Source organism: Teleopsis dalmanni, chromosome 2, assembly GCF_002237135.1.
Source record: "Teleopsis dalmanni isolate 2A chromosome 2, ASM223713v2, whole genome shotgun sequence".
Taxonomy (NCBI): Eukaryota; Metazoa; Arthropoda; class Insecta; order Diptera; family Diopsidae; genus Teleopsis; species Teleopsis dalmanni.
Window position 1 is genome coordinate 26,884,112 of NC_051847.1, and position 23,740 is coordinate 26,907,851.

Sequence of the window (23,740 nt, forward strand, 5' to 3'; positions counted from 1 at the left end):
TTATATATATTTGATCATTTGTAAAAATTATTAATTAAATGCTACATTTTTATTAATATTAAATAATGAAATATTTTTTATTAACTATAAAGAAGTGCAATTGAGTTAGTAGTTACTTTTAGAGAAAAAAAGAATCATACTATGAAATATGAAAAAAAAAATTATTGAAAATGTTTTAAATACTATTTTAAACTAATATATTAAACAAAAATAATTATAGTTTCAAAATAAATTAATTATTTAATACACAAATTTTTTTTATACAGTTTGGATTCTGGACTAATTTTAAATTTAGCAATAAAAATATTTATATTATTTTTTTCGGATTCTATATCAAATATGTATCAATATATTATATAAAAATAATTGTAGTTTCAAAATAAATAAATTATTTAATACACAAATAAAGAATCCAAACACTGTTTGGAGTCTGGACTAATTATAAATTTAACACTGAAAATATTTATCTTATTTTTTTTTCTTTGGATTCTATATTAATTATGTATCAATAACTGAAAGCATTTATACATATTTTTATTTTTCAAATTTTCTCTCTTGCACCTCCTTATACTTATAAAAAAATTTAAGTAAATAAATTATAAAAAATCTAAAAAATTAATATTTATCCAGACTATTATTCAATTATATGAAGCATCGTTAAAAAAACAGAAAGATAATAATAAATTTTAAAGAATTGTTTTGTATAGGAAATTTATATAACTTAAGCACACGTAATTTTACACAAAATATAAAAAATAGTTTATTTGTTAATAAAATATATTGAATAAATCGAAAGTACTTAAATTAATTTTTGGGTTGGCTTTTATAACCTAACCTGGGCTTAAATTTTTAGTAACTCATATTGTTCACAATGTTTATAAATAATTTATTTATATATATATAAAAAAACAATTTACAAATATTTAACATTTTGTTAAAAATGTAGCACATTATTTCATTCATATTTTTGTTCTATAAACTTATATACTAAAAAGTCTAACGCTTAATCGTTGTTCTAAGATGGAATCTACTGCAATTACTATCCTAATAATATTGACAAGGTTTTAAAATTAGTAAAAAAAAATGTAAAAAGTATATAAAATACAGGATAAATGTAAAACACGTCACAACACTAAACAAACACATAAATGCAACAAATATGTCAATGTAAAAATTATTTTTAATATTTTAATCAAATTACTTATAAACAAAAAAAAATGTTATTCTGTTAAATAAATAAATGAAATGTAAATCTAACAAATTTAACAATTTTTAAAATTTTAAATATTTCTTATGTTCTTGATATTTTCCCTAAACCTTTTTTACACATTTTCGACAAATCTAAACTTATAATTTTGAAAAGTACTTCTTATTTTACAAATCTGCAGGTGAATTTATATTGCATTCTTAGCATTAACAATGTGCAAAATTTTATTTGCAATAATATTACTAACGATTTCCATAACTTTTGCTTTTTTTCTTTTGCTCAAACTTTCACAACACATCAACTTATTCTTAAAGTGTGCAATATTCTACTAATATCGGTATCGATTTTAATAGCTCATTTATATTATGCTGCTCCAGATGCACCACTAACTTCTCGGATGATTTTAACAAATTTGTAAAGTTCTGTAAATTTTCTACAATTTCTTTTGTCATTGTATCTGAGGATTTCTTTATTAATTCTGATAATTTCTTTCCAACTTCATATTTTACAAATGCGTCTTGTAGATTAACTGCATCTTCTGCAGACGCTGCAGCATTATTTAAATAAACCACACATAAAATACATAAGGCAATCAATGCTTCATTTTGCATTACTAAGTGCTGTGATGTTAACATGCCAACCATTGCTTCAATCGAACCATCGATCGCAATAAACTCTTTTAAACTACTACGATCATAGTCTAGCGGTGGAAGCTTCTCTGCTAGTTGCTCCGTAGGCACATCACCTTTACGTGGCAGTATGTAAGCGATTTTTGTTAAATATGCATGTTTAATTAGCCACGCCATTAAACGCAGTGATTCACCAGTTACGCCTGCGTAATCAGAAGATTTACTCCAATGGACCAATTGTTCAATAAGAGTTTTATTTTTCAACAGCTCCAAAGCAAGTTTTTCTAGAATAGAAAAAAAAAACGTTAGTGTTATGGAATTCAAATAAATTCATATATTATATTCAATATAAAAAATGCTTAAATATTATGGGTTCTAAAATAAGTCAATATATATCAGAACCCAATTCAAGCAGTTATTCAAAGAAGAATTCAATATACTTCACCATATGTCGATATAGCTTACTTCTTGCAAGTTCAAGTTTTAAAGTTGTTAACTTTTTACATTGGTTACACTAACAAGAACTATTCACTCCATCTATTTAATAAATATATGAAACTAGTATATGCAATTCTTGCATTCATTATAAAAACAACTTGAAAAGATTACTGATAAATATCTTCTCTATCGAGTTCGGAACCCAAAAACTAACATTAGATAATTATTAGATAGATAATAATTAAATAATAATTTTTATGCAATTGAAAGCTCCATACTTTTGAATCTTCTATGGGACAAGAAAGTGAATAACAAAAAAATCATAATCCAACTACCCATCTCTAATCCACCCCCATTCCCTACCCTTACTCAGCCATTATCCATCCACATCTTAACCCATGTACTCGTCATGTAATTCCTTTCATGTTATCTGCTTCCGAGATCGCTGCAACTTTTATCATATCAAGATACACAAATACACAACACCAATTTTTTACCTATACTGTGTGTGTATACATCATAGCGACCTCTGATTTACTCTTTTCCGTAAAGTGAAATAATATAAATGAGTGTTCCACTAACCTTGTCCATCTACTGTCATTCGTAATGTACCCAGTAGTTTGAAGACTACAGGTGGTTGATGAATTTCCAACATAGGCAAAATAGTCTGAACAAGTCCAGCTTGTATAACGGCTCCTTTATTTGGCTTCGGTATAACTAAATTACGTAAAGCACTCAACAAGGCATGTTGGAGGCGCACATCATCTTTCACGCCATTATTCTTCGACAGAACTTCCAACAATTTATTCATTATTTTATTCTCTACCATATATATGCAATGACTATCTGTACGTGCGAAATTTCCCAAAGCCAATACACCTGTTGTTAGCAAATCAATATCACTGGAGTCCAACCAATCTTCCATATTTTTAAGTAAAGTTGTTGAGTAAAGAAAATGCATTGACTCATCTAAAAATAAAAATTTATTAAATGAAATCAAATTAAACAATTTTAAAGACAATTACCGCCAGTGAGTATAAGTACAATTAATTCACAAGCCAGTTTCATAAGAGCACGGGCTTCATTGGTACTTGCAAGCGTTTTATATTTCTCCAAGAGATTGTAAATAGTCTCACAAAGACCGTCCTTTGCAAGCAATAATTTCACATCATCATTTTCCGCCTGATAATGCAAAAGTTCAAGGCACATTTCAGCTAAATCTGGATTTTTAGAAGCAGCTAAGATTCGCGATAATTGAATATTGAGATTCGCATCAAAATTCAAATCGGCAACATTTTCAGTGAGTATGCTTAGCAGTGGCAATGTATTTAATAATAAATCTTCATGCTCCTCCACATTAGACACACCAATTGTTATAATATTTTGCAATTTTTCCATTATTTTAAGCTCCATAGCACGTTTGGCCAAACCCTCGCCGCCAAGTAGATAATTTGATAATAGACCTCCACGTACTTTTATGAATTGTAACGCATTTTCTTTATCAGTTACATTTGTGATGTCCAAGAGTTTCAATAATACCTCATCGCCTTTAAGTGCCAATATAATATCTCTTGCCTCATCGTTCAAATAACATATATTACCCAGAGCGCGACAAATTTGTATGGGTAATTCCATATTATCGGCATCTGGTAAATTCTTTAGGCAATTTATGAACTCTTCTATAACTTCGCGTGTCGTAAACTTCTTACGTTGCACTTCAGACTTTGTTATCTCGGCAATACATTTGGCAGCCTCTTTCCGAATATTTTTATCATCAGATTTTGCGAGTCTGAGGAAGAATTCAGCAAGTTCATGTTTATCGAAGAGTTTTGGATCTTTTGTGGCAGATATTTCGCTTAATATTGTTGTGGTTGTGTCTGCGGTGTTGGTGGGACTCACGGAGGTGGTTTTTAATTTTTCTATAAGGTCATCAATTTCGTCTAAAGGAAACAAGAAAATTTGATATCAATTAGAATTTAATATATAACATAAGTTGTAAATACTTGAAATTATATATATATTATAACAAAAAGAAGAAGCATATAGGGTTTCTCAGAGTAATCACTAACCGCACGGAACAGTACGCAGATCTTAGATCAATCATTGAATAAACACGATACTTATCTGCAGAAACTCCCTAGCTATGAAAGCTCTCAACATTAGACTGATTCTTATTTTATATGAATACTTACAAAAGTATCTATTGTCTGAAAAGATTTAAAATAGTAACCAACTTTATCAGTAGCATTAAGCATTTATCAAAAAGCATTAAGCCTCCTAATGAGGAGTTTTCAGTTATATAGAAAATCAGAAATTCTTACTCCATTGTACTTCTCTAACCCAGATCAACAACAGTTCTAGACGGGGATAATATTCTATCATATAAAAGTAACCAAATCAGCATGTTTAATTATAGTCTTTATACCGCGGAAAGATTAACAAAACTATTTTCAGTTATATGTTTTACAAATATCACTGCACCTGAAAACCAGACGATTGACATTCTTCTGAAGGGTGCTGATTTTTGTACATATGTTCCACAAAACTGAGAATCATAGGATTAACATTCTTCTGAGGACTACTGATTTTTGTGCATATGTTCCACAAATATCACTGCACCTGAGAACCAGCGAATGGACATTATTCTGAGGGTTGCTGATTTTTGCACATATGTCTATGTATCCGACATATGTACACTTCAAAAACATAAAAAAATATAATAGGAGCCACATTTCTCCAAAAATTGGTGTTCTACTTAAGTCCTATTTCATTTCTGACTGCTTATATTTATCAGTGGCTTGAAATTTTCAACTATTTAAGTATTATTAATTATTTTACTTATTTTTAATTTCATTATTAAAATTATTTAATATTAAACACATATTTTATTTAAAATCAATATAGCATGTTGATATATAAAAATGTGATTTTATGTGGTGTAATTGTAATAAAATTGTAATATTGTAATAACAAGTAAAGTAAGTTATTGTCTAACCTGGTTACAAAAGTTATGCTGGTACCTCTGAGCTCATGGTACCTGAAAACGTGTGCTCTCTAGTTTATTTGTGCATGTCACTTTTCATTCCAAATAAATGTCCTCAATACTCAATGTAATAAAAACTTGATATTCACAATGTTTAGAAAAGAAGAACAAAAATAGAAATTTCATTAAAACTAAAAAGGATAATTTGAATTTGTATTCAGTTTAATAGATTTTTGTTTTTAAAAACTTTTTTCATTAAAAAAAAAATTATACAACTACTAAAAGTTGACAACTTGTGACTTCTAACATCGCTTTAAATTAGTAAAATTTTTCACATGGAATAATCTTTTTTAGTATCTTAAATACTCTACCAAACAGATAGATATATAATTGACAGAACCCGGAAATATTGACAGAAATGAATATTGCAGGGACTGAAAATTTAGACAATGACCTGCAATCAGTCTAAAATGTTAGCAGTGGATATTGAGGTAACATTTGAAAAACTTTCTATATAACTCTTGTGGGATAAGAAAGAATGTTGAGCCTTTGAAATAGTTCAAAAAGTTACTAAAAAAACACCTTCGGAACCTGAAATTTTTGAAAATAGTATATATATTTAGACAACTAAAGAAAAGAGAAAAGAGAAAGAAAAAAGCATGTTATTCTTGCTCTTTCTCTCCATTTTAATATAAACTTTCAAACAACTAATCCGCTTTTTTCGGAAGCTTAAAAGACTGGTCTTTGATCTATACGGTAGTATCAATATAACTAAATATTAAGCCCACTTTTCAATGCTATGTTAATTTATATGTATATCTATATATATAAGTCTAATTAAATATGTAATTCTCTAGAAATTATGTATAATAATATTAATATTATTTCATATATTAGAAATTTTAAAATTTGAAAGTATTAAGTACAATTTATACCGTCAAATTTTATCTCATAATCTCAACTTGAAATTATTCTCAAATTCTGAGTTATTTATTTTAATAAAGAGTATCTAAAAAAAGGCTTATAATTGATTTTCTTTTTATATACTCTTAATATATTAATATATATATAAAATATATTAATATATATATATAAAATATATAAATATATATATAAAATATATTAATATATATATATATATAAAATATATTAATATATATATAAAATATATTAATATATATATAATATATATTAATATATATATAATATATATTAATATTCATTATAATTGCATTAAAATTACTCTGTGCTCCGATTTAAGATCCAAATTTTTAATTATTATATGAAATATCATTCGAATTTAGTACAACATAATATGATATGAGAAGTGTTCCTTTTTCCAAATGGAAAAAAAATTATTTCAAAAGCGACTAAAACGAGGCCACAGGCTGTTTGAAGAGCGCGGAGGAGTGGGTGCTATTCGTATCAACCACTACAACTTCCTTATATTGCATCCATCAGCAATAAAACGTGAAAAAACTTTGTCTGCTTTAGTAGCAAAAGTCAATTCAGAGCTCCATTGCATTCAGAGCTGCTCTAAAATGTTTGCATTCGTATATGGAAAAGTGCATTTCCAATTGTATGTCTGTTTGATTGTACGTGGGGCGGTTAGTTGTTAGTAATTTTCTACCAACGTCAATGTAGTCGCTCCATTATGTCCCATTTTGTAGATTTATTTTTACTTCTCTGTTTTTAATTTCCTGAAAAAATGAGGAAAAAACGTTTAAATTTTTCTCCTTTTTTTCAGAAGCTTTTACATAGATTTTTATTTGTTTTTCTATTCCTATGCACAGCACAACCCTTTTGTTAGATTGCTGATTGCTGGTAGCTGGATTACAGGATATCAAGGAGTGTTGCAGAATAGGAGTGTTAGTTGCTTTGTTAAATTGGTTTTTCCCTTCAACCATATAGAAATCTATACTTGTCCTTGGTAGTTATAAAAGTGTCATTATTGTTTTTAAATACAAATCCATTTGTAGATGCAAAATCAACTCATCAACTCTTTTTTAATAACACTCAATCTGTATTGTGACGCCAAACTATGTTTTTATATAGTAAACATAAGTGAAAAAGTTTTTAAAACTTTTCTCAAATTCTATTGTTAAGGCAATTTGCTTGAAAAACTTTTCAACAGTTGACATCAAGCTGATAAACTGAAGTTAAACTCATCTTTATGAGAAACTTTTTAAAGCTTTTATGAATAGACAACTTTTTTGAAAACATATTACCTTTAAATAAGTTTTGTACTATAAGTTAAATGCTATAAATATAAATATGTGTTAATATTTATTAATAAACACAAACGCATATAAACGTAACATATTGTAATAGATAGGATATTAAATTTCAATAAATAAAAAATAATATTAAATATTAAAATTAATTTAATATATCCCCTCCCTCCTCTACATAGTCTTCTTCCACCGAAAACATGCCTAAGCTTTCTGGCTTAGATAAACCTAGACCTTTAGGTATTAAGTCTCTTGATCTCATCTCTCCTCTTAATTATTGAAATGAAATTTCCAGATATTACGTTGAAAATGGCTTCCTCATTTATTATCCATCTTCTTCTTCTCTCCATTCTTTCTAAACTTTCTTCATTCATTTATAAAAAAGAGGATTTAGTGGGTTAAAGTTTCAAAAAAAATGTAACTTTAGAACAGAGGTACTAGTGCTTTACTTTTCTACTTAAAAAGTCCATTGATGAATGGCTATATCTCATCTAACATCAAACATATTTTTATTAATATTACATTAAATAGAACAAACTTTATAACATATAATCATAACAAGCATCATTTCATTGTACTTAATAACATACTTTTAATACTGACTTATATTTAGTACAAGATTACATGAACAAACAACTTACTATAGAATAGACTAAGAATAGAGTCCAACATTTGTAGTCCATAATAAATTTATAAGATATTTATGGATACCTTTGACCTTGGGAGGCTGGCTAAGCAGCGTCATTAAATAGCTGACTAAGCGGCGAAAACTCTTGCATACTGTCCTTGCTTCAACTTTCTAACTTCTGAAAGTTTAGACCTTCGTAACATGATAAATCTTGTTATGAACAATACGAAGATGCAAAACTGACAGGTCTTCCAAAGTTTCTTCAAAGCGTCAAAAACTCTTCCCATCGTCTAGTTCGATTTGACTAACATTGAATCCAAATTACTAGGAATGTCTGAATCTTATTTACAATATTCCTTTCTCGACATCTCCAATATTTAATCTAGCCTTAATGTACATATACCATAACGTGTTCATAGCACCGTTATTTTTATTAGTTTACTTGTTTTATTAAAGCTTCTGTACTTAATGCGATAAAATTAAAAAAGTATCTATATTATGGATACCAGAGCACTCAGTTTTTCACGGAATTAATGGGAAAAGCTAAAGAAACTCCATTTTTTCAAATTAGAACTATTTTGTAAGATAGTCACAAAGATGTGATTATAATTAACAAAGTAAGGAACAAAAGTAATATCTCTAGTATGTCATACAGGAGTGTAAACCAGGTTCAAGATAATCTCGTGTTTTCATTCAGAATACGAAATTATATTCAACGTTGGATGCAGAAAGTAGACTAAATGTACTGGTTCTACATCAAAAAAGAGGTCCTAACTCATAACATAAAACAAATACATACAAGTATTCTATTCTCTTATGTAGTTGATATTTAGTAAATTTACTGAAACCATGCTTACGATTTGAGTTTTCAAGTGGGTATAAGAAACCTACATTTCTGAGTAGTATCACCAAGACCCTAGGGATATATGCGTTTACATAGAAGTCAGTGCCAAAAATATCAATATGATAGTAGAGAATACTTTCAGTAAATATTGCAAACGTCATACTCATGCTCATATACCACTTAATAAGAATCTGTTAAGAGTTTTTAGGTTTTCCAAGTTAAGAAAATATATATAGGTTTATCGAGAATAATATATTATCGACTTTTTCAAAATAAGCAGTAAAGTATATATATATTTATTTTAAATATATATAATGAGATATCTTGAATAGAAGTACTCAATAGAACTATGTTACAAAGGACAATAGACTAGTTTTCTTTAAAAGAATAGAGTGCGATACGGATAAACAATATATTGTATAATATAAAAAATATATATACATAATGCATTACTATGACTATTAAGCGGTGTTATCTTATCTTACTTGATTATTTTTTTGCTTAAATCGAATATTTTGATTAACACCTAATGAAACTACTGAGGACATAGACCAACACTAAAAACTTGCAACATTTCTTTAAGGGAATAAGCTTAGATATGGTAATATAAGTGTACTGGTAAGCTATCCAAATTATGTTATATCTTGATATATTGTAAGAAGTACTTTAGCACATCTAAAGTCTTCCAAAATACAGACAGATGCATCTTCGATGTTTATTTAAGACATCTAATTTAAAACAAGAAAGCTTTGTGTATATCAAAATTTATAATTTTACTACCTTCTGCTCAAAAAGTATTCGGATTTTGTTGTTTGTTAACTAGTCCTTAAGTAATAGACCTTTTTCAAACCCTTTCTTGACATATCGTAAAAATTTAAGCGCCATCCGTCAATTAGTTTGTTTACAGCAGTTGTTAATGTGAGACTACCTCAAGTACATTTAGAGATTTTTACTATGGAAAATTCTTGTTGTACGCGATTTTTTAACCAAACAAGGCACCACTGTCATCGCTCAGGCACCATATTCGCCAGATCTGGATCCGTGCGACTTTTCCTGTTCCCGAAACTCAAATTGCCCCTTCGTGGTAAGCGTTTTGAATCGATTGAATCGGTAAAAGAGAATTCGCCGAAGGAACTAAAAGCCATACCTGCACGGGCCTACGAAAAGTGTATGGAAGAATGGGTTAAGTATTGGTATATGTGTATCGCTTCAGAAGGAGCATATTTTTAAGGAGATAAAATAAATTTGGAATAAAATTTAAATTTGTGTGTTTTATTTACAAAATCTGAGTACTTTTTGAGCACAAAGTATATAATTAAATAAAATCCGTGATATTGTAGGGTTTAAATCCTATTACGGCATTTATTATTTTGGGACCCTAAATTCAATTTAAGCTCCAAAATATTTTAGACCATTTTACACTATTAATTCTTAGGAACTCCTGTTAAAATGAATCTCTGCAATCGTCTCTGTATGAAATTGATATTGATTTTGATATACTCGTAGTTCGTCTTCTCATCAGTAAAAATAAAAAGGAAAAAATTTAAATAAATATGAAAACTCAAATTACACTAATCAGCATATTTTTTAATAAACATTTATTGAAATACAAAATATTTTATTTTTTATTGCTTTTTATTATACAACCTTTTATGGTGTGATATTTACACAAAATTGCTTTAAATAAAATAAAGACTGTTTAGCTGAAAAACTGAAAGAAAAAAAATAATAATAATAAAAAGGAAATTTTTGTAGCCTCAGCATTGGCATTATATTTGTTATTGCCGACATTTATTTAATGTCTTTTATGGCTCATGCTGCACTTAGGTCAGAAGTCCCAATTCGAGTTTCTGAAGTCTTTCACAGGATGGCAATTGAAGTACTTTAGCATTTGCCAGCTGAGCGCTGTTTCCGAACTTTTTAGCGCGCAATATTAGTGATTCACCTGCATTCATTATCCATCCACGACATCCAAATGTAAGCATGAGAAAAATGTAAGAGGAAAAAAAATTGTTTATAGCTTGTGTGGTTTCTGAATGTGAAAGATACTCGTATTTCATTTGTCAGTGTCAGTGTTAACTTACGGAAGCTATGCTCACTTCTGCAGCTGTACTTCATCGTGTCTATATAATGCTTTTCAATATTTTGCTCTAGATTTTTTACTGATCCTTTGAAATCCTTTTCAAATGTTTTTGTGACATAATATGGTATAGAATAAATTTCTGTTTTACGTTGTACACAATATTTTCTGGAAAATATTTGCATATTATTGAAAAATATTTTAAACCAAATGCAAGCTAATGTAATGTAGGTATATTCTGCGTTCAAACAACATATGAAGCGATATTAACCAAGAGAAGACTAGAAGCGACTGTGACATCGAAGACTGGGTGGTGCATCACCACTCTCGTGCTAAATGATAATGAAACGATATGAGAACATTGTATCATATTTTATATGAACATTGTAATAATCTGGTAAAATAGTGCATAAATATAACACAAAAGTGCTGCAATAGTAGCACTATTTAATAAGAAGTACCTAACAAGTACCTATATAAGAACTCAGATACGATTTAGTGAATAATATCAAAATGTATTGATTTTAATATAAGTATGTCATGTTATCGGCATTTTTAAGTGGAGAAATAGAAAATAGATTAATATAAGCTCATCCAACATAAATATAATACATTATGTATTTACACTTACGGACCTATTCTATGCACTTTATAAATTTGTCAAACATTGACACTTGTCAAAATTGACTGTTGTAAGTGTTTTGGTATTTTGTGACATAAATAAAAAGCTCTTTTCCTTGTTAGTTGTCAATACTACAAATGCTGTTGACACCTATAAAAATATGCTCTTTTTAAGCATTTTTTATTTTTTGCATGCATGACAAATATTCTTAACTGAAATATACGCTCTTTACAAGCATAAAATATGCTTGTTATTTGAATGCATGAAAAATGCTTTTGGTAACTTAAAATATGTGCTCTTTACAAGCATTTTTTATGAACAGTTACGAACAGTTACGAACAATTACGAACAGTTTTCTATACAAAACACTTTACACCATAGTGTGGTGAGAAGCACTAGGTACTTGAGCTTTGAAATTTGTCAAGATGTGTCCAGAACACCAAAAAGCTTTCTGCTTTATAAAAATCAAAAATTTTATTAAAGAATTTGACAAATCTGTCAAGTGCACAGAATAGGTCCGTTATTGTGAATAAATTATTATAAAACATTTTATATTTTACAATAATTTTTGAGTACCTGGAGACAGAGACCTGGCAGATCAGTTGTCTATGGTACTCTGCTTTCTGACATTCATTATTGGTATCTCACGTGCAGTGGTCAAGCTGACAATTAAACAAAAACATCTGAGTATACCTAAAACATATTTGGGTCTATAAAAAGTCCTGTCATATCTCAAGGAATGGAAGGATGAGGAGGAAACTGTATTGCACATTATGTATTAATGTCCATCATTGACTAAGAGAGAATTCAAAATATTAGGGGTTTCTTTTCTTGTCGAGCTGACTCAGCTATCATCCTGTATAATTATGGATTTGGTCAAATTTATAGATGTATCAGTCTATAAATTATATATTAAAATAACGAAAAGTATATATTAGAAATGTCACGCCACCTATTAATTTTCCTACTAAACTGATATCATATTAGTTATGAAGTAGGTGTGTAACGGATGTCAGGTTGGGGATAACGAAATTTCAGGATAATATAATATAGATTTAAAAAACGATATTGATATGAATGAGAATGTCAGATTTCGTGATGATAATTCATATCCATTTTTATTTAGTATACCTCTTTATTTCACCCACGCATACAGTCAATGCTCAACTTAGACATATCTATCTCATAATTTCACATGTTATCTGAACGCACATGCCGGAAAACGAAATAGACTAATAGTTAAAATATAACGTTTGATCAAATATGGAAGAAAAGTTGCAAAACTTACCTGGAAGCCTTTAAACTATAAACACTTCCATTGGTGAAAGATAAGAACGCTAGAACTATGGCAAATATAAATGCTATAACTATGCCCATAGTGAGTAATTGTGCATCCGTAAATATTGTATGTTGATGACGCAAATTATAGAAGCGCCTATGTTCAAAACTGTAAGAATTAAAGGGAGTGTACGTATCTTCCTTGTTTGATTTTGGATTTTCATTTTTTGTATGTCTGTTGTTGTAATGTCTGTTTTCATAGAATTCTATTTTCCGTTGTTCTAAATCTAATTGGCGATTATAATCGTAACGTTTTGATTCATCTGTTAAGATTTCAGCAGATTTTGTCACAATTCTGAAGGCTTCACTTGCGTCTTTAGCATTATTTTTATCCGGATGTAATCGCAGTGCTAGTCTTCTATATGCTTTTTTGACTTCCACAATTGTTGCGTGACGGTTAACATGCAATATTTCATAATGATTATTGCTTGATTTTATGAATTTAATTAATTCCATCGGATCCTCTATTAAATCCGTTTCGTTATTTTTCAACTCATCGCTCACATTTTTTTCACATCTATTTTTGTCTTGAAGTCTTCCGGTGTAAATATCACTTATTTTCTGATTTCTTAAATGTTCTAGTTTATGCAAGAGTTTTCTTTTACTTTTAGTTGGCATTTTGTTTTTAATTCGAAATAAAACTATTTCGTTTTTATTTTCTTAATTTGAAAGCAAATTTAATGCAGCATAAGTCATTTTCTTTCTGTATTTTGCAGTTATTCAATAAAACTTATTAGAACTTTTAATTAAAATTAAGGACATGAACATATTTTTTTATACATAGTCAATTTACAATTTAAAAATTTTAAAAATTGATGTACTTTTATAAAAATTATAATGTATATAAAATAATAATAAAACAATTTATAAAAAGAAATATTGTTTGGTAAAGGTTATGCCTAGTCAATCAACAGATAATCTCATTCTTATTTCTTAAAAAAATGAAGCAGAAGAACGTCCGAAACCTCTCGTTTAAGCAACGCTTAAATCCGCTCATAATTAATAAGAAAGATAAGCGTTTCCTAGTATTCCCTGAGGAAACCTAGGCCATAAGTCATATTCAACAAAACGTTTTAGTTATACTGTAATCCCCACTATAACGCGGTACCCTTATAACACGTTTTTATATTACGCAATTTCAACTCCCCAGTATAATACGGGCATTCCCCCATGTAATGCGGGGATTTGTACAGTTCATAATTAGCTTCGCGTACCTTTGCACTTATGTAGACGGGGTATACGGGAGTACCTATAACAGGGAAACTAACTACCGCGTTATAGAGGGGATTACTGTATATACTATATTAAAATTGAATATATATATATTATTAAAATTGAATAAAACAGGTCAGTACAATAATAATAATGAAAGTCGTAATATAAAGTGGACGACATTCATAAATTAATAATAATTATAGCTTCCTGGAGGTAATAACAAAAATATTTTAAATTAATAATAATTATAGCTTACTGAAGATAATACCAAAAATATCACTGTTAACATATGCGATTGTATACAAAACAAAATAAGTTGCAAAACTCTCCGGGCACAGATTTGTACAGATACAGATACATATATTGTAGAGATACAGATAGAGAAGAACAATGTGAACTTTAAAGCCATACATGTTCTTTTTATTATGACAATTTTACTTAAATACACACAATACTGAAAAAGTAATATAATAACGTAATATTCAATTATAATTCTCATTAGCTATAGTTAGTAGTTTAATAACACCCGCCATAATAAATTACAAAAGTATGGCCAAGTTACTAGTGACATTGATCATTGACAAGAAGTATCTTATGGAAAATGTAACATTGATATCAAAGTACACTTAACCTGAAATGTGCGGATCTATTTGATTTTGATATTTAGACGTAAAGACGGTTAATTTTGTTTATGAGGAAGATAGTCGATGCAAGATGTATTTTATGTTATCTGTGTTATGTTTTCAAAACTACGTGAAGAAGAATTTATCGTTGGCCTCATATTTTGGACAATATTACAACTTTTTGACTTAATACTATGACATTGATGATTAATTGATCGAAGTAAGCTATGACTAAAGTAAATAATTGACTTAATATTAGAATTTGTGAAATTGGAATTAAAAACTTAAAAAACGTAAATTATTCTGGTGATCTATTGTAAAGCTAAAAGTGGTAAGTATTTATATACGTATACTCGTATGCATTAGAATATTTATTTCTAAAGACAGGACGCTATTCTAATTAAAAAAAGCTTATATATAAAAATTTATGGATAATCCAAATGACGTCTCAATAAATTTTTCAATAGTGTTACTACACAGACAAATCTGAACCCAATTCATGTGTGGATCCGTTTCGTACTCTGGTAGTAAGGTAGGTAGGTGGGTAGTATAAAAAGTTTCCGCCGTTTTGGTATTGGTACCTATATATTTGGTAACTTTAATCCAATTATATAAAGCGAATATGTGTGTTAAAGGTGACGCTTGAGACCACATTTTTATGCAGGCAGTTATGAAATTCGTTACACGTGTACAAAATTATTCTCATTTCAAAATAAATGAAATATGTTAAGATATACGCTATGTAATATTTTATTGAACTAAAAAAAGTGAAACATTTGAAAAAATATGTCGAAAATGGTTTAAAGTGAGGATGATGTGAATGAGTGCGGGACCCAGAGGTGTGTGCACAATTTCGTTTCTGAAATTTCAAAGTGAAAGTACGAATATCCAACGCAAACGATAATGGTCAAAAACCGGTGATCCTCCACAAACGATTTCAAAGCCAAGATTGGTGGTAAACAATATTATATTGAGTATTTGTTGGGATTCGAAGGGACTTGTCTATTACGAACTGCTTTAGACTAGTGAAACTGTTAATATACGGTCCTCTATTGCTTATAACTTGACCGCATGAACAGAACAATGAAGAAAAAGCGACCAGAATTGGTCAAGGAAAAAGAAATTGTGTTTCAAAATGACAATGCCAGGCCACACACATTTTTGATAACTTTCAAGACATTAAAGGGACTTGATTGGGAAGTTTTGATGTATCCACCGTATAACCCAGACCATGGCCCGTCTAATTATTATATGTTTCATTCTCTTTAAAACTTTTTTATGTAACAAATTGGTCCACCGGAGAGCCACCAGAGAGTCACTTGGTAAAAGTCGGTTTTGTTTTTTCAGAATTTTAACTTTCATTTCGATCGTTGTTTTTGTATATTCCTATACGTATTTCGGTAGATTCCTTTGCCTTTATCAGGAGACTTTCTAATATTTAAAACAAAATTACACTAGGACAATTTTGTTTTCAATAAACCACAGAAATTTTACACAAATGGAAGAAATTATAAGGTATCAGATAAACTAAAGAAGTTTTACGCAGTTAGAATTAGGATGCTATCCGAAATATGGCAATAGGTCATATATAATATATTAACTTTATTAAAATACATTGTATTTATTTACCAAACGGCAGATAGTTTTTATCCACCTAATTGCACTATATCTTAAATCCCTTTATTTATATCTCTATTCCAAAATTAGTACCTGTTTTGTATATCAGACTTAATGTGATTTTTGGTTATTAGCCACCAAGAACTGGTGGCAGTTTTTCGACAGTTTTCAACAATAATATGGATATTAGAAAAACTTTATTTAATTATAAAGAAAGTTTCTACAAAAACATCATCTTTTCAGTCCTGCATTGCTGCTGGTTTCAAAACAACTTACTTCATATTCAACCAATTTAAAACTATGTACATTTTCTTACAAAATTTTTCGTAAAAGTTTTAAAGCGCACATTTACATAATGCTTTTCCATATTATGTGGTATTTTTAACTGTTTTAATCAATATAAATTTTCATTACACTTATCAGAGATATATTTAAATACTTTTTCATAATACCACATAAAGTTTTCACTAAGCTGATCTACATAGGACGCAATTGTGAGTGACTTGAATATAAAAATAAACCAATTTAAAAAATACAGGGTAGTTCAAACACATTCTGTGCTGAAAATTCTATTCAAGACAGAGTTTCTGAATACAATTTTAGTATACCCATTCCCCATAAAATGATTAAGGAAATTTATAGTATCTCGCAGAGCCAGTAAGTGCCGAAATATGGTTGGATACAGCCGGCAAGGGATGAATGGAAAAACATAACGCAAAACAAAAATCTCATTAGCAATAAAAAAGCAACTCTTGACGCAATTCATAGGAACCTTTTGTACTGTTAACATACTACACTGCCAGCAACTTATTTTCCGGCAACTCGGAAAAAAGGGCCACGTTACAGTTAAATTTTTCCCTTTGCGACGAACATTTGAAACAAATGTGACTCAATTACGAACGCAACATAAATTTATGAAGTAAATTTCAGCAAATCTAAGTAATCTGCGTGAAATGAATAAACCAACGAAGGAAAATGTATTAAACAAAAATAATAATAACAATAATAAACAGAATGCGGTGTATTGCAGATCCTGCATCCTGTCTTGCTGCGGCTCTTGTTGATATGCCTTATCAGCAACAAATACAAACCAAAGCTTTTATGCACCGAGCAGCTCGAATACGAATACCGAGCAAGGCAGGCAACAGCCACATGATTGAAGCGAAAATTGCCATGAGCTGAAGCGTCGTTCATCCACACATACCTATACGCAGCATGTGAATCTTACACAAAGGACCAATTAAAAACTGTACGGAGACCCTACCCTGTAAATTGTGGGTGCTGCTACTCGTATACGGGCTACGGGTATACCGGGTGTACGATAAGATGTACGCAACAATATATGTGCGAGCATGAACTTCCCTTAAAACGTGTCGACACAACGACGATGTCGACGACAACATAACAGCAACCTCACATAAAAAAGCAGAAAAAGATAAAAAGTACTGAAGGCAGAAGTTACTGATTTACTTTTTTTCTTGGCTCGTGCTGTGGTTATTGCGTTTGTTGGCGGTACTTAGTACAATGATATTTTCCCTGTTGGTTCAACAAGAACAACAACATTTTTTTTTATAAAAATATGGGGGAGAAAAACTCAACAGCAAAAATAATAATAACAACAACAACAATGAGAACAACAACATACAGAAAAAACATTAAAATTGAAGTCGTCAAGTATTTCAAGCGCTGTAAGTCACATACACTACACTATCAACCTGGCTTGCTGGGATTACGAAATGTTGACACTTGGTTATATTTTATTGGTTTGTATGCGAAACAGTCTTCCCGGTAACAGATGGCAACTGTGCTTTTCAATTAAGTGTCGAAAGGTTTAACGCACCTATTAAAAGGTAAACAGTATTTATTTCAGTATTTTAGTTGCAATTTTTTACGTATTTGTGCTGTGATATACTCTGTGTACTTATTCTTACACAAAGGATAATATTTGAACTGACTGGCCCGAGTATTGGATATTGAAATTGATTTCCGTTCAACAACAATCAAAAAGTTAAATTATTGAAAATATTGATTTTAAGATCTATCTCTAATGGATTTGGATATTATGACATTTTGTATAGTTTTTACTACGATAACACTCAGCACATAACGAGCGTACTTTTTAGATATAGGGGCAGTCTTTTTAATTTCTAATTGAACACTAGAGAATTGAATATATGTATCTGAATGCGTGATTATTCTTTGTGTAATCGTCATGAAATAAAAAACATATATCATATTAGTGGTGTATGCCTGAGTTTCAGGAAACACAGACGTATTTTTTTTAATAAAACAATAAAGCACTTCTGTCCGAAGAAGTTAAAATCTTGTTAAATGATAGTAATACTAATAATCTGTACAAATTTATAAAAAGTCACAGAGTATGTACCACTTTTTGTATGCCAATCTGACACTTTGACACAATCTTATTGTTAATTTAAATTTTATATAAAATTCTATAATTTTTTGTAAGTACTGTACGAATTTCTTTGAATCAATAATAAGTAATAAATAAATAATATTAGATTTGGAAAAAATATTCGGTCCAAATATACATATGATTGAAATTGGTCTAGCACTAACAACAGTAAAATCGAAGGAACAAATGTTTCGTTATGCTTAAAAATTTCTAAAAAAAATATTAAAAAAAAAAGCATTTTTAATCAGAGGACCCAAAAATGCTCGAGTTGGTGACTTATAGTGTTATATGTAAAGTTCGGTTAGGAAATACCGACGATACTTAAGGGAACCACTTAGGCCTATTGGCCCATTGTGTTACCATATATATAGGAACTTTTGCATATACCATGTATATATCTATTGTATACATAGTATACATATACATATATAAGCCAGATATTCAGCAGGCAAAAACACTCGCTTCATGAATAACTCTGTACAAATAATAGATATCGGATAGAGGATGTTCACATTTTCATAGATACCGATTACTGATCGGAGTATAATAGAAGATTATGTAATTATGTTTATAAATATAAATTCTATTGTTGTTGTTGTTGGATCCCATTGAATGAGGTTAAGGATTCTAAATCAATTGTTAAGACGAATCACTTTGAGACGTTGATCAGACCGAAATATATTAATAACAATATACAGAAAGAAATATTAAAGCTTCGAGATAAGTAGTAATTAATTCTATTTTTCTCATCTGACCCACAGCTACGAAAGTGGTTATGACATTTAGACCCTATTGTAATTTTTGTTGCAACCCATTGGACTGGGTGAGGTATAATTTATGAACTGTAAGATGAGTGGCTTTGGAATGTAGATGAGTGGTTTTTGAAAAAAGCCAGTTCAAAAAGCCTGTTCGTAACTACAAGGTGAGATGAAAAAACTGCAACCAACTTCAGACTGCTGTCATTTCTAAACCGCTCGTCCCACAGCTGTCAGATTTATTCTAGTGACAGCTCATTATATTGTTTACAAGCGCACAAAAGCATTTTGGTGGGAATTTTTCAGAAAAAAAGTTATTTGTGATGGAATTCAAACGTGATAGTGTGATTGCTTTGCATTTGGCTGGAAAACCACAAGTGGCTATCGTTAGAGCCCTCCAGCATTTAAAAGTGAATAAATCTTTTGTGTCTCGTATCATCGCTCGTTACCATGGTACTGGTAGCGTAGCCCGACGTCAAGGAAGTGGACGAAAAAAAACAGCAACATCGGCAGAAATGGTTCGAAAAGTGAAGAAGCGAATCGAACGAAATCCGCGTCGCAGTGGACGAAAAATGGCTCGTGAGCTGTACATATCGCAATATGCCATTCGGCAAATATTGAAAAATGAGCTTGGACTAAAGCCATTGAAGTTCCAAAAAGTGCAAGTTCTTACTGATGCGCAAAAAAAAGTTAGACTCGAAAAAGCTAAAGAGTTGCTTCGCTTGGCCGAAAGTGGTGAACTGCCGAATTTGGTTTTCTCCGATGAGAAACCATTCGTTATCCAGCAGTTTGTAAACAAACAAAATGATCGTGTTTACTTGCCAGAGAGGTCAGCTGAAAATTTGCAACTTCTGTTGGCCACCACAACTCAAAAGCCGGCCATGGTGATGGTGTGGGCCGCCATAACAGCCGATGGTCGCTCGCCGCTCGTATTCATCGACCGTGGGGTCAAAATCAATGCGCAAATCTATCGCGAAAATATTTTGGAGGGAGTTCTGAAGCCCTGGGCACGCAAACATTTCGGCCGCAGACCTTGAACATTCCAACAGGACTCAGCACTATCGCACTCAGCACGCGCCACCCAAGAATGGTTAAGAAATGAGGTTCCTCGCTTCATTTCCACCGCACAATGGCCACCAAAATCTCCGGATGCCAATCCGTTGGACTATTGTGCCTGGGGTATTTTGGAAAGCAAGGTTGGCACTAAAAAATACCAAAGTGTCGATCATCTCAAGCAAGCGCTTCGCCGAGAATGGGACAAAATACCACAGAGCCACTTTCGGGCAGCGTGTGATGGTTTCATTGGCCGTTTGAAGGCCATAGTTCGTGCCAAAGGTGGCCAATTCGAACAATTCTAAACCGATTCTCAAATTTGATGTTATTTCCGACATTTTTTGCTTTCATTCAATAAAATTTAAAAAAAATGAAAAAATTATGGCGTTTTACTTTGTTGCAGTTTTTTCATCTCACCTTGTATATATTCTTTTTTTTTGTTCTTAACACTATGTAAAGATATCTCAATCCAATACTATAAATCAGTACATTAATATATACTCTTAACGAAATCAATTGCGATGGAATTAATTTTTAGTGATAATACTTGTATTTATCATAAATGAAACCTATATTTAGTCTTTTTGTACCGGCTCTATCTTTTATAGTTTAAACATTTTATTAATTCAAACGATATATCTTATATATAAAATTAACATTGTCAAAATGTTAGTTACCGTACTCCTCCGAAACGGCTTTACCGATTTTTACCAAATTTTATATGCGTATTCAGTAGGTATGAGAATCGGCTACTATCTATTTTTCATACCGCTAAAGTGATTAGGGAGTCCCTACCCAGCATAAAGATTTCACTAATGATACTATAACAAATACCGACGAATATCCAATATATCGTCGAAGAAATCCCGATAATGGGGGACAATGGCGGGTAGTGCTGTATTCGCCTCTGCTAAGCAAGACATGCAATACTCATATTAATGTTGAGTTTTGCAGCTCTGTGAAGAGCATCAAATATATTTGCAAGTATGTCCATAAAGGCAGTGATATGGCTGTGTTTAGAGTAGAAAATACTAATGTAAATGCTCTTCCAATGAACAAAAACGGTGAAATTACGCTCTATCAAATTGGTCGGTACATCAGCTCCAATGAAGCTGCTTGGCGTATCTTCGGTTTTCTAATTCATGAACGGGATCTAGCAGCTGTTCAGTTAGCCGTCCATCTTGAAAACGGTCAGCGTGTATTTTTCACGAACGAGACAGTGATTGATCGTGGTACAAATCCACCTAAATCTACACTCACTGCATTTTTTAAATTGTGTAATAGTACGGATGATTTTGGTGCCTTTGCAAGAACATTACTCTATTCACAAGTACCACGCTATTTCACATGGGCTCAAACAAAAAAATGGATGCCCCGCAAGCAAGTTTCACCAGTTGATGCAGGTCTCAATTTATTTAAATCGAACGCTTATTTACAGTTAATCCAAGACACACTGAGTGCTTTTATCTTCGACTGTTGTTGGTTAATGTTACTGGCCCATTATCATTATTATTATTTACAGTCAATCCAAGACAATTTAAATTTGAAGACACAACAGTTGTTGCCAGGGAACTTGGTATCATACAAATCTATTGATTTTAAATCAATAATTTAATAAATAAACTATAATAACTTAAAAATAATATTGTTTGGCGTTTGTTATTCTTATTTGCCTTTTCGTTCATAGCGCTCCATGCCTATTTCATGCATATACCACATACTTACACACTTATAATAAGTAAGTTACTTTTTGTCTACACTAAAATTTATCTAGAAACTAGAAATAATTTATAAGGCAAAACAACGTTTGTCGGGTTATCTAGTATATATATATTTATATATATATATTTATATATATATATTTATATATTTATATATATATATTTATATATTTATATATATGTTTATACATATACTTATATATCCATTTATATCACTGAGTTAAAAAAGTTATGAAACAATATTTTTATGAAACTGCAGCAGATCTACGATCGATCTACGTCCTGTGATTCTAAATAATATCAAATTTTACTACATCTTATTTTTTAAGAATTTGACTATAAAGTCTATTGATTAAAAAGAAATACATAATTCTTATAAGTTTATCACCTATATCACATTCATGTCTTTCATTTCACGCTTAAAAAAATTTAAGAATAAAAAATTTGTGTGCCTTCTTAATTTTTAAAAAAGGATTAATCTACAAAGCTGTAACTACCACAGTGACAGTTTTGTTGACAGATCTATATCTAACGGAAAATAATCATCACCACCGAAAAAAATTCGTTACGAAGAATTGTCATAATTTTTATAGTAAATTTTCGCAATTGGAAATTGTTCAGCGGTTGTGAAACGATCAATGCTGTAAAATGGCCAATCTAAAAATGCCTTGAATGATAGTACTGTTTGACATATATCTCTGTAACAGTACTGCTAAATTGATACCATGGAACACTTTATTATTGATCAAATCTCTTTGATGAATATGAATGTGTAATATCACAAAATAAGTACATATTTCGTTTATCTGAAATAAATAAATCATATCAATTATAAGTAAAAATTTTACCAAATATCTCTAAATATTATTATTGATCAAACTGATGATTATTAATTCGCAAAGTATCTATGTTGTCATTTATTAAACCACTCTCATTTAGTTAACTAATCTTGTATATTTTTAATTTCTTAAAAACCTTTTTTTAAAAATTATATTGAAAACAAATTTTTAATTAAAACTAATATTCAATTAAGATGACATAGAATAAAATCAATATCAGTTTTAAAAACAATAATAGAAAATAGAAATAGTATATGCTTAGTCTATATATGTGTATACATATATTGTATCTTGTGCATTTGGATTTGTGAGGTTTATTTCATAAAATTTCCAAGTTGAATAAATAAAAGTGATAAACCTTTTGTTTACTCGTTTTCATTTCATTTCTGTAGATTATTATGTGAACAATGGAAGCAAATAAAAGGAAGAGCATAAAAATATTTTTAATTAAACGTGATATTTCTTTTAATGTTCAAAGCTTAACTAAACCAAAAGTCCCTG

The 23,740-nt window shown here is 30.1% G+C and overlaps 2 protein-coding genes across 2 annotated transcripts; both read right to left on the reverse strand.

Moving 5' to 3' along the window:
* Positions 1-1,296: 1,296 nt before the first annotated feature.
* On the reverse strand, positions 1,297-4,208 carry LOC119682537 (rap1 GTPase-GDP dissociation stimulator 1). The gene is made up of 3 exons (XM_038096001.1): positions 3,300-4,208; positions 2,857-3,243; positions 1,297-2,120 (listed from the first exon to the last, which is right to left on the reverse strand). The coding sequence occupies exons 1-3, from the start codon at positions 3,907-3,909 to the stop codon at positions 1,516-1,518; spliced, it is 1,602 nt and encodes a 533-aa protein (XP_037951929.1). The 5' UTR covers positions 3,910-4,208; the 3' UTR covers positions 1,297-1,515.
* Positions 4,209-10,668: 6,460 nt separating this feature from the next.
* LOC119685948 (dnaJ homolog subfamily C member 18-like) lies at positions 10,669-13,693 on the reverse strand. Its single transcript, XM_038100362.1, has 3 exons — positions 12,951-13,693; positions 11,045-11,208; positions 10,669-10,905 (listed from the first exon to the last, which is right to left on the reverse strand). The coding sequence occupies exons 1-3, from the start codon at positions 13,616-13,618 to the stop codon at positions 10,784-10,786; spliced, it is 954 nt and encodes a 317-aa protein (XP_037956290.1). The 5' UTR covers positions 13,619-13,693; the 3' UTR covers positions 10,669-10,783.
* Positions 13,694-23,740: the final 10,047 nt, after the last annotated feature.